At 45.5% G+C, this 13,066-nt stretch overlaps 1 protein-coding gene across 1 annotated transcript in view; it reads right to left on the reverse strand.

Moving 5' to 3' along the window:
* Window positions 1-13,066, reverse strand: part of PHEX (phosphate regulating endopeptidase X-linked) — a 265,370-nt gene that overhangs the window by 235,866 nt on the left and 16,438 nt on the right. The window contains exon 2 of the mRNA XM_088451595.1: window positions 1,400-1,465. Within this exon, the coding sequence (XP_088307721.1) occupies window positions 1,400-1,465 (66 nt within the window). The remainder of the gene's footprint in view (window positions 1-1,399; window positions 1,466-13,066) is intronic.

A 13,066-nucleotide genomic window follows, 5' to 3' on the forward strand; every position in this document is an offset into this window, starting at 1 on the left:
TTTATTTTGGCACTGATGCCAATATGAGTTGGGTGTAGGGAAGCTGGGACCTAGAGGCAAGCCCCAAAAAGCCTCTGGGTCCCATAGTAATGACACCCTCCGCACCCATTATAGTTAAAATCTTTGTTCCTGATTCAGTAAGGATCGCTATTGCAATTGCCATTACGCACATAGGCCCTCATTCAGAGTTGATCGCAAGAAGCGATCGCTCACTCTGAATGAGGGTGGGCACTTCTTGTTTTGAAGTGCTGCCTCCAGGTCACAAGCTAAGCTGTGGGTTACCACCCACAGCTTAGCTTGCGATCAGAGTGCTGGTCGTGATGGTCATCACCATCGCGACCATCGGGGCTTACGACCAGACCCTAAGGTTGGGTCTGGGCACTCGTAAGCCCCAGGGAACTTCCTGCTCTGTTTCATCAATGATGTCAGTGGGGCCGCCCCCAAACGGCAAACGTTCCGACTGGAATGCCTCTGTTTGGCCGGGCACGCCCCCGGCCCGCCCAGCAAACGGGGCAAGCTGTCACTCAACATCGACAACTCGCCCCATCTGCTACGAGACCCCTAGCGACGGAGCGCCCATCGCTAGCTAGGTCTCGTGCATGCTTTGTGGGTACCATCGACCCGGTTGCGAGCACATCGGCGCTTGCGACCGGGTTTGAATGAGATCATAGTCTCACTGGGAATATATGCTAATGTCTGCGATCGCAATACCACACGCAGCCTAACATAAGGACGCCCGTCGCCCACTTTACTTTACACGCATCCATAATGTTTAGCAAGACTGCGAAACCATCGGTAATATCAAGTACAATCGGAGCTTCATGCACACTTACACAAGGTCTGATCTTACTCTGAAATTGCTAACCTCATCGCACACAGTGAAAGCCCAAGCTGCGTATGACATTACAGTGGCTAATTTACGCACGCCCCTGCAACGGCGTTCAAATGCACTGGCGCGTCTGGGGTCTTCGTGCACTGCGATGCAAACGCATGCGCAGAACACAATAATCGGCTGATTGCGTGCATAATCGCAGTTGCGATCGATAATGAATCAGGCCCTTAGTTCAGTAGATCCTGACAAAAATGGACCCCAACATGTGTGTGAATGAGATTTTAGAATGTAAGCTTTAATGGGGCAGTGAATGATTACTTATTCTCTTTACAGCACTGCATAATAAATAAATGGTAATAAATAAATAATACAAAAGGCTCTGCTTACTGTGCTGGTATCTTTCATTAAAAAAGAGAAACAGCTAAAAGCAATGCTTTATCTCATCATTAAAATGTTCATCAGCAGCATACAGGAAATGAAGTAGTTATAATAATACCATAGCAGTTACATGCCTGCCACATTTGTTGAAGGGATTATACATCGTTATATGTTGCTGTTCAATCTTACCAGCTTCAATGCATTCTGGAGTTAAACAAAATTTCTCCTTGTGGAAGTGAATAAGTCCTTGAGTTACTGTTAGAAATAAAAAGAGACAGATTTGCATTAGTTATCACCATCATGATATTTAGCAGAGAGCTGCGTTCTGTGCAATACACATACCTGCTTTGTTCTTGGAACTGTAAGGGAAAGAACATTTCCTATTATGGTAATTACCATGGAGACCATAATCTGGTACCCCATTATTGCAGACAGATGTTTTTCATGTTCTCCTCACTCGTATGTGAGAGAGATCAAGTTACTTTTGACTTTTTAATATAAACATAGTTTTTAGCATATTTGAACTTTAAAGGAAACGTGATACTGTGTTATGTTTTATCATACAGTTTGTAAGAAAAAAAAGATGCTGATACATTAGCTAGAATAACAGCATCCCACACCTTATCCAATGTATGTGTATATGAACTAGGGGTGTGCACCGGCCACTTTTCGTGTTTTGTGTTTTGGTTTTGGATCTGGATCTTTCTTCGTGTTTTGGATCTGGATTGGTTTTGCCAAAACCACCCTTCCGTGTTTTGGGTTCTGGGTTTTGTGTTTTGGATCTGTATTTTTTTGAAAAAAAGCATAAAAACAGCTAAAATCACAGAATTTGTAGGTTTTTCTGCTCCTATGCTATTATTAACCTCAATAACCTTAATTTCCACTCATTTCCAGTCTATTCTGAACACCTCACACCTCACAATAGTGTTTTTATGTCCAAAAGGTTGCACCGAGGTAGCTGGATGACTATGCTAAGCGACACGAGTGGGCGGCACAAACACGTGACCCATCTAGGAGTGACACTGCAGTGGCAGGCAGGATGGCAGTTAGAAAAACTAGGCCCCAAACTGTACATAATGCAAAGAAAAAAAGAGGTGCAAGATGGAATTGTCCTTGGGCCCTCCCACCCACCCTTATGTTGTATAAACAGGACATGCACACTTTAACAAATCAATCATTTCAGCGCCAGGGTCTGCCACACAACTGTGGCTGAAATGATTGGTTCGTTTGGGCCCCCACAAAACAAGCTGGCAATTAATGTGTCCCTGCACAAACTGGCTCTACGGAGGCAAGATGTCATCCTCATCCTCCTCATCCACCGATTCCTCACCCTCTTCAGTGTGTACATCCTCATCCTCACAAAGTATTAACTCGTCCCCACTTGAATCCACCACCACAGGTCCCTCTGTACCTTCTGGAGGCTGGTCTCCCTGGAAGAGCTGATAATTCATTTTGATGAACATCATCTTCTCCACATTCTGTGGAAGCAACCTCCTACGCCTTTCGCTGACAAGGTTCCCGGCTGCACTAAACACTCTTTCGGAGTACACACTGGAGGGGGGGCAACTCAGGTAAAATAGAGCCAGTTTGTACAGGGGCCTCCAAATTGCCTCTTTTTCCTGCCAGTACAGGTATGGACTGTCTGACATGCCTACTTGGATGCTGTCACCGATGTAATCCTCCACCATTCTGTCAATGGTGACAGTATCATATGCAGTGACAGTAGACATGTCAGAAATTGTTGCCAGGTCCTTCAGTCCGGACCAGATGTCCAAACTTGGTCCTGCCTGCCCTGCATCACCGCCAGCGGGTTGCTTAGGATACCTAAGTTTTTTCCTGGCAGCCCCAGTTGCGGGAGAAAATGAAGAAGGAGCCGTTGACGTGTCACGTTCCGCTTCAGCTGACAGTGTGTTCACCAGCAGGTCTTTGCACCTCTGCAGGCTTGTGTCGGCCGGAAAGAGAGACACCACATAGGCTTTAAACCTAGGATCGAGCACGGTGGCCAAAATGTAGTGGTCTGATTTCAACAGATTGACCACCCTGGAATCCTGGCAAAGCGAATGAAGGGCTTCATCCACAAGTCCCACATGCCGAGCGGAATCGCTCCGTCTTAGCTCCTCCTTCACTTTCTCCAGCTGCTTCTGCAAAAGCCTGATGAGGGGAATGACCTGACTCAAGCTGGCAGTGTCTGAACTGACTTCACGTGTGGCAAGTTCGAAGGGCTGGAGAACCTTGCACAACACGGAAATCATTCTCCACTGCGCTTGAGTCAGGTGCATACCCCCTCCTTTGCCTATGTCATAGGTGGATGTATAGGCTTGTATGGCCTTTTGCTGCTCCTCCATCCTCTGAAGCATATAGAGGGTTGAGTTCCACCGCGTCACAACCTCTTGCTTCAGGTGATGGCGGGGCAGGTTCAAGAGTGTTTGCTGGCGCTCCAGTCTTCGGCACGCAGTCGCTGAATGGCGAAAGTGGCCAGAAATTTTTCGGGCCACCCAAAGCGTCTCCTGCACGCCCCTGTCGCTTTTCAGAAAATTCTGCACCACCAAGTTTATTGTGTGAGCAAAACATGGGACGTGCTGGAATTTGCCCAGATGTAATGCCCGCACAATATTGGTGGCGTTGTCAGATATCACAAATCCCCAGGAGAGTCTAAGTGGGGTAAGCCACTGGGCGATGATTTCCCTCAGTTTCTCTAAGAGGTTGTCGGCGGTGTGCCTCTTACTGAAACCGGTGATACACAGCGTAGCCTGCCTTGTAACGAGCTGGCGTTTCTGAGATGCTGCTACTGGTGACGCTGCTGCTGTTGCTGCGTAAGGTGATACATCTACCCAGTGGGCTGTCACAGTCATATAGTCCTTAGTCTGCCCTGTTCCACTTGTCCACATGTCCGTGGTTAAGTGGACATTGTGTACAACGGCATTTTTCAGGACACTGAGGACACTTTTTCTGACGTTTCTGTACAGTCTCGGTATCGCCTGCCTAGTGAAGTGGAATCTAGACGGGATTTGGAACCGGGGACACACTACCTCCATCAATTGTCTAAATCCCACTGCACTAATGGCGGATACCGGACGCACGTCTAACACCAACATAGCAGTCAAGGCCTCAGTTATACGTTTTGCTTCAGGATGACTGCTGTCGTACTTCATCCTCCTCGCTAAGGACTGTTGGAGGGTCAATTGTTTAGTAAAAGTAGTGGTGTTCCTACTTCCTCTCTGGGATGATGAACGACTCCCAGCAGCAGCAGCAACAGCAGCAGCGGCAGCAGTAGGCGTAGCAATGCAGGATCCTCCGGAGGAATCCCGGATAGGAGAGTCAGTCATGCCAGTGATATGGCCTGCAGGACTACTTCCGATCCTGACTAAGGAGGAAATTGACGAGGAGGGAGTTGACGGTGTGGTTTGCAGGCGCTTGGATACAACAGGACAACGGGATTTAGGTGTCCCTGGACTGCTTACGGTCTGAGCCAAAGTTTCTGAACTTGACAGTAACTTTTTATGAACGCGCTGCAGGTGCCGTATAAGGGAGGATGTTCCTAGGTGGTTGACGTCCCTACCCCTACTTATTTCACCTTTACATATGGTACATATGGCAAGACAGTTGTTGTCCGGATTTGGATAGAAATATTGCCAGACCAAAGAGGTGGAATGTTTGGTCTTCTGCCCAGGCATGACCGTGATGGGCTTTTTCATCCCACGGACAACAACTGTCTCCCCCGGAGCCTGATTTAAACAAACCACATCACCATCAGAATCCTCCTCGCCAACTTCCTCCTCAGCGCCAGCTACACCAGTATCCTCATCCTGTTGTACTTCAACAGTGACATCTTCAATTTGCATATCAGCAAGTGGACTGTGGGTGCTCCTTTCAGCACTTGCAGGGGGCGTGCAAATGGTGGAAAGAGCCACCTCTTCCCGTCCAGTGCTGGGAAGGTCAGGCATCGCAACCACCACCACACTTGGACTCTCTTTGGGGATTTGTGATATCTTCTTAGAAAGCACAGTTCTTCGCTGTGCTTTTGCCAGCTTAACTCTTTTGATTTTTTTAGTGGGAGGAGTGCTTCCATCGTCATGTGAAGCCGAACCACTAGTCATGAACATACTAGGGATCGACCTTAGCCGTTCCTTGCCACTCCGTGTCGTAAATGGCATATTGGCAAGTTTACGTTTCTCTTCAGCTGATTTAAATGTCTTTTTCAAGGTCATTTTCCTGAACTTTGCCATTTGGGATTGTATGTGCCCTCTACTATGACATTGGGCATCGGCCTTGGCAGACGACGTTGATGGCATGTTATCGTCTATGTCATGACTAGTGGCAGCAGCTTCAGCACTAGGAGGAAGTGGTTCTTGATCTTTCTCTATTTTATTTTTATCGGAGAAAGTTTGGTCCTCCATTTATGTTATATCGATTTGATATATACGTGCGGCTAAACACAGAAAATAAATTTTTTTTTGGTTCGGACTGGAGTGTACTTTGTGGGTTACAGCACCCTTTAACGGTCAAGCCAGCCGGCCCTTTACTTATGACACAGGCGCACTCTTGGCACTACTTTGTTGATGCACGTGCGGCTACTGCGCACACAATTCACAAACACAGAAAATAATTTTTTTTTGGTTTGGACTGGAGTGTACTTTGGGGGTTACAGCACCCTTTAACGGTCAAGCCAGCCGGCCCTTTACTTATGACACAGGCGCACGCTTGGCACTACTTTGTTGATGCACGTGCGGCTACTGCGCACACAATTCACAAACACAGAAAATAATTTTTTTTTGGTTTGGACTGGAGTGTACTTTCGGGGGTTACAGCACCCTTTAACGGTCAAGCCAGCCGGCCCTTTACTTATGACACAGGCGCACGCTTGGCACTACTTTGTTGATGCACGTGCGGCTACTGCGCACACAATTCACAAACACAGAAAATAATTTTTTTTTAGGTTTGGACTGGAGTGTACTTTCGGGGGTTACAGCACCCTTAACGGTCAAGCCAGCCGGCCCTTTACTTATGACACAGGCGCACGCTTGGCACTACTTTGTTGATGCACGTGCGGCTACTGCGCACACAATTCACAAACACAGAAAATAATTTTTTTTTTGGTTTGGACTGGAGTGTACTTTCGGGGGTTACAGCACCCTTAACGGTCAAGCCAGCCGGCCCTTTACTTATGACACAGGCGCACGCTTGGCACTACTTTGTTGATGCACGTGGGGCTACTGCGCACACAATTCACAAACACAGAAAATAATTTTTTTTTTGGTTTGGACTGGAGTGTACTTTCGGGAGTTACAGCACCCTTAACGGTCAAGCCAGCCGGCCCTTTACTTATGACACAGGCGCACGCTTGGCACTACTTTGTTGATGCACGTGCGGCTACTGCGCACACAATTCACAAACACAGAAAATAATTTTTTTTTGGTTTGGACTGGAGTGTACTTTCAGGGGTTACAGCACCCTTTAACGGTCAAGCCAGCCGGCCCTTTACTTATGACACAGGCGCACGCTTGGCACTACTTTGTTGATGCACGTGCGGCTACTGCGCACACAATTCACAAACACAGAAAATAATTTTTTTTTGGTTTGGACTGGAGTGTACTTTCGGGGGTTACAGCACCCTTTAACGGTCAAGCCAGCCGGCCCTTTACTTATGACACAGGCGCACTCTTGGCACTACTTTGTTGATGCACGTGCGGCTACTGCGCACACAATTCACAAACACAGAAAATAATTTTTTTTTTGGTTTGGACTGGAGTGTACTTTCGGGGGTTACAGCACCCTTAACGGTCAAGCCAGCCGGCCCTTTACTTATGACACAGGCGCACGCTTGGCACTACTTTGTTGATGCACGTGCGGCTACTGCGCACACAATTCACAAACACAGAAAATAATTTTTTTTTGGTTTGGACTGGAGTGTACTTTCGGGGGTTACAGCACCCTTTAACGGTCAAGCCAGCCGGCCCTTTACTTATGACACAGGCGCACGCTTGGCACTACTTTGTTGATGCACGTGCGGCTACTGCGCACACAATTCACAAACACAGAAAATAATTTTTTTTTAGGTTTGGACTGGAGTGTACTTTCGGGGGTTACAGCACCCTTAACGGTCAAGCCAGCCGGCCCTTTACTTATGACACAGGCGCACGCTTGGCACTACTTTGTTGATGCACGTGCGGCTACTGCGCACACAATTCACAAACACAGAAAATAATTTTTTTTTTGGTTTGGACTGGAGTGTACTTTCGGGGGTTACAGCACCCTTAACGGTCAAGCCAGCCGGCCCTTTACTTATGACACAGGCGCACGCTTGGCACTACTTTGTTGATGCACGTGCGGCTACTGCGCACACAATTCACAAACACAGAAAATATATTATTTTTTTAGCACTTGGGGGGAGCACCCCTGATGGACAGAGCACCCCCTGGACAACACTACAGCACCCCTTTAGGACTGGGACACTGCACAGGACTTTGGAACTGACTGCACAACACAGTCCAGCCAGCCCCTATGGACTTTGAAGTAGTGGACACAGCCCCTATTAACAACAGCAGCACAGCACAACACAGCCAGCCCCTATGGACTTTGAAGTAGTGGACAACAGCAGCACTACACTACACTACACTACACAGCACTAACTCCCACCCTCCCTCTTCACTGTCCACAGCCGAGTGAGAAAATGGCGCCGACGCGGGTACCTTATATAGGATCCAAAACCCGCGAGACTCGGAAGGCGGGATGATGACGTTTTGCCTCGATGTCAGATCCGAGTCAGGCGGGAAAAGTCGAGCCTGACTCGGATCGGACTCGGATCGGGGGGGGCTCGGGGGGGTTCGGATTTCAGAAATCCGAACCCGCTCACCCCTAATATGAACTAATGAGCAGTTCCCTGCATAACTGATTTGGCTGAACGACTTCAATCTCCATATAATGAGAAAATATAAATACAAGTAAAATACAATGTATTTAAGAATTATGAACTAAAATAATAGGTATACTTAATATACTAATATTATTTGTTTGCTGGACTAGTTTTTAAGCAGCCTATCAACAAGTTTTATCAACGAGTTTAATCATACGCAACAAGTGATAAAACCTGTTGCGTATGATACTATAAATAGTGCTCAAGCCAATCAGCTGCCGACTGTCATTTTTCAAACAGATGACAGTTATGAGCTGATTGGCTGGATCACCATTGTCATATGCAATGAGCTTTATCACTGGTTGTGTATGATAAAACTTGTTGATAAATTAGGTCCTAACTTTCATAATTAATTAATAAAAGGTTACATTTACTAATGAGTTTTACCCATTTTAAATTCATTGGGAATGTTAATTTTAGCTGCAGCTATTTAACATTATTATAGCACTGTTGTAATGCAGCACTATTTAGTTTTCATATGTACATAAAAATGACAGGGTTCTGATATTTAACAATGAGCGGTATTTGTAATGTTACCACTCGTTGTCTTGTTTTCAGTTCTCCAGGGTCCAGCATGTGTAAAACAGCACTGGTCCGGTCAAGCTATTCTAGCATATGGGTCTAAACCCATTGCATTGCACCCAGTGAGGTCATCTGTGCCACCAGCAGCTGCATCCTAATATCATGATCCTCGGTGTCCAGACAGATACACTGCGCATGCGCCAAATTCAGGATACAAAAGAGTTGGCTTGATTCATCAACACAGCTAGGAGATCAGAAACAGTGCTGCCAGGGTGATTTTCACTACCGCTCGCCAACGAGCACCTCATTGATAAATTCAAGTGAAAAAAATGGCACGGCGAGCGGTAACGGTAAATATAAAAGGACAAACTCGTTAGTAAATGAACCCCAGAGAGAGAGTTTTCATACGCTTGTGAAAGCTGATGTCAGAAGTGAGGTTAATCTCTGCATTTCCCCCACTGCAATGTAGGAGGATTCTGAGTTCCTGTCACAACAGTATTTGGCTTACACAACAATGGAGATAGAAAGGCAGATACTGAAGTTATATAGCATTGTGCAGCTCTGTGTGACGTTTTTCAGCTGCTAGAGCAGCAGCACTATTAACCCTTGAAATATATTTTTACTTATTGAATTTAAAAAAACAATATGGGCAAACAGTACTTTTTAGTGACAAATGAAAAGTCATTTACGAAGCAGGAAAAATTGCAGACACTGTAGTGTACTTTCTATTTTACTACATTTGTGTAACTGTAAACTTAGGGGTAAATTTACTAAGAATCGTGTTGGTCCGAATTAGCACGTTCGGGGGTATTTAGTCATTTTTTCAAACATGGGAATTTACTATGGCAAGGACGGGAGTATATCCTGTATCTTTAGAGGTAATCACGGCCGATATCACAGTTAAAATGTACCTGAAAATACAAATAGAAATGAATACACCATCGTCTCAACACATCAGTACTTTCCTTAGACAGGAATACAACATGGGAATTTACCAAAAATCGTGATTATAATCACGGGTGTAATAAAACCAAACATGGTATAAAAATAGAATTTACAAATAGACCCCCTCCTTAGCTGCATGTCTAGCAGAAACATACACAGATCAGTGTGAACTGTGTATGTTTCTGCCTTTTGTATGTTAAATAGGTGGTTAATTTTTGAAAAAAATTTGACGTGGGGTACCCCCTACCAAAAGCATAATCAGCCCCGGGCTCCTGAGCCAGTTCTGGTTCTGAAAATATGGGGGGAAAAAATGAGTAGGGTTCCCCCGTATTTTAGGAACCAGCACTGAGACCATCCTGGTTTTAAAAATAGAGGGGAGAAAAGCATGGGGTTCCCCCAATTTTTAAAACCAGCACCGGACACATTTCTAGCCGGGGTGTAATGCCAATGCCAGGGGACCCTTTCACCAGGTCTCCCCGGCCAAAGCATTAACACCCCAAGCTAGTCAGCAAAAGCTGGGGATCTCAGGGGCACCCCAGGCTTACACTGAAGCCCGGGGCTCTTCCCTGCACCCCTGGACGGAGGGTGCAGGGGTAATAGTGGGGAAATAATAATGTAAACTATTGTTTTTAACAGTGGAACTACAGGTGCCAGTGTGTCTGCCTTTTGGTAATTGTGGAACTACAAGTGCCAGCAAGCGGTCGGCACCCGGACCCCCACTGTAAAAAAATTGTTTTAAAAACACAATACACACACACCGTAGATTGTACAATTTTATTCTACACCTAACACACTCAAACATACTTACTTGCTGCCAGATGTTCACGTCCCCTTCTCCAGGTAGAAATCCCATCGTTTACCTGAGGCTGTGACCCACGTGCTTGTCACTCAGCAGCACGTGGGTCACAGCCAATCAGCGTCTGCTAAATGTACTGTAAATCAGCCTCTGATTGGCTGGCGGACCATGAGAATTACAAAAGCCTCATGTCTTCTGTCATTCCACGTTGTATAGGTGTACTGTATGTTATCAGACATACACCTATACATGTCCGAGCTGGTACGGGATAATCGTTCTTTTGTGTTGCCAAGACCCATGGACACTACTGGAGAAGTGGACAGAATCTACAATCTACGGTGTGTGTGTATTGTGTTTTTTTTACTATTTTTTTTACAGCGGGGGCATAAGTGCCATTTACATGATCATTTCCCCACTATTAACCATCCAACCACCGGCCAGGGGTGCAGGGAAAAGCCCCCGGCATCAGTGTAAGCCTGGGGTGCCCGGCAATAGGGAGACCCCTTTATTGGGGGGGCCTCACCTCCCCTGAGATCCCCACGGCTTGCACTGACTAGCTTGGAGTGTTAGTGCTTTGGCCAGGGAGACCCGGTGAAAGGGTCCCCTAGCTGTGGCATTATACCCCGGTTAGAAATTTGTCTGGTGCTGGTTTTAAAAATAGGGGGAAGCTCATGCTTTTTTCACCTTATTTTTAAAACCAAGACTGGCTCAGGGAGCCCAGTACTGGTTGCTAAAATACGGGGGGAACCCCACTAATTATTTTTCCCCATATTTTCGGAACCAGGACTGGCTCAGGAGCCTGGGGCTGGTTATGCTTTGGGAGAGCCCACGTAATTTTTTTTAATAACATTAACCATTTAAACAATTTTATACAACACTGCTGCTTGTTCGGGAGTGAAACACAGGCAGGAAACTCGGGAATTAAACAAGGGTAGGAACAATCAAATACTCCATCGGAAAACACAATCCTGACAAACATGGGAGCTTGGTAAATACCCAATTTTACTTTTAAACAAAATCTCCCGATTTTGATCGTTCCTACCCGTGTTTATAAATGGATCAACACGGATCCAACACGATTCGTAGTAAATTTACCCCATGATAGGCATAAAAATTAGCAAATCAGTAATGCATCGAAGAAGTGTCAGGAGACTGGACTTCTGCGTAATGCCTATGCTGTTGCATAGTGCATTATTTCAGATTTTTCCATCATCTAGTGTAAGGAGGTAACCCCATATAATGTAAATTAGGCACGCACTTTACAATGTGTTGGGCTAGATATGTTTACTATTATTTGCAGTGTGCATGTTATGCATGTCCTAAATTGGGTTGGGTACGTGATCCCGGCACTGATAATGCCAGTGGTCAGAATCCTGGCGGTGGAATTCCCAATGCATGCAGGTAAGTATTCTAACCATTCCCCTAATCCTGCTCCTAACCCACCCCTTCCGCAGCCTAACCGTAACTTTCCCATTCGCAGCCTAACCCTAACCATCCCCCCCCCCGCAGCCTAACACGCTCCCCCCTAGTGCCTTACCCTAAGCGTCCCCATAACCCTAATAGTCACTGTCAGGATCGCAGACACCTGAATTCTGGAGATGGGATTCTGAATGCTGTCGGGATTCCGGTGCCGGGATTCTGACCGATGGCATTGTGTGCTCCGGGATGCCAACTACCAATTTACAAAAATGCACAAGAAATCACTAAAAGCCATGTTTTAGAGGAAATTATTAAGAAACAGACCCACAGCTCAGAAATTCATTTCACAAGGGGTCTTCACAAACAGACAAGCTAAACAGACAAACACACGGGTGATTGAAAAAAAGATGCATCTTGACTTAATAAATCAAACTTAAGCACCATTGGTAACGAATGATAGCCATGTTTATAAAACGAAGACTATTCCCTAAAACAATATGAATTTTAGTTGAAATAAACATTGTAAAATGATTGTAATTATATACACAAAGCATTACAATATATTTGAAATTACAGAAGTAGAAATCTGCAGGATATTTTCATACAAACTGTAGAAGGAAAGTTAATATTTGTGGACCAGATGCAGTAAACCTGATCCTACCTTAGAGACTACTAAACTGGGGAGTGATTATTTAGTGTTGTGTATATTTTTGTAATCAAATAAAGTTCTGGGGTACATAGGTGGTCATTGATGACAATAATCTGGGTATTCATGACTGCCTTGGGGGTGATATGACATGGAAGAATTATGAATTTCTACCTTTCATTAAAGTATGAGTAACAAATCTGTCTCTCAAGTCACTGCAATTCAGGCGCTCAGCGCCCTTTGCCATGATCCCTATGTGCCCTTAAGCAAACCTTCCTATTTGGGTACATGATAGCCACTTGTAATTAGAAGCCTAATATTCTACAGTAGTGTACAGTACATTTTAAACACATGTATTAGACATCACTTGCTTGACTATTTAATCCTACTACTCTAACTGGATTCCTGTTTCAGAGTAACAGGTTCTGTGCCTAGCTTGTTTGTGCTGTATTTTGTTATTTATTGTTACTGTGGACCCACCTGGCTTGTTCTAGGTACATTTGTCTGCCAGTGTTTTTGACCACAGTTTACCATTTACCATGGTAAGTATCACTCCTACTGAAGAAGCAGTATTAGGGATTGCGGAGATAGCTGCATTTGGGAGTGGTAGGGGGC

This window comes from Taudactylus pleione, unplaced genomic scaffold (genome assembly GCF_031769625.1).
Source record: "Taudactylus pleione unplaced genomic scaffold, aTauple2 ptg000026l, whole genome shotgun sequence".
Lineage (NCBI taxonomy): Eukaryota > Metazoa > Chordata > Amphibia > Anura > Myobatrachidae > Taudactylus > Taudactylus pleione.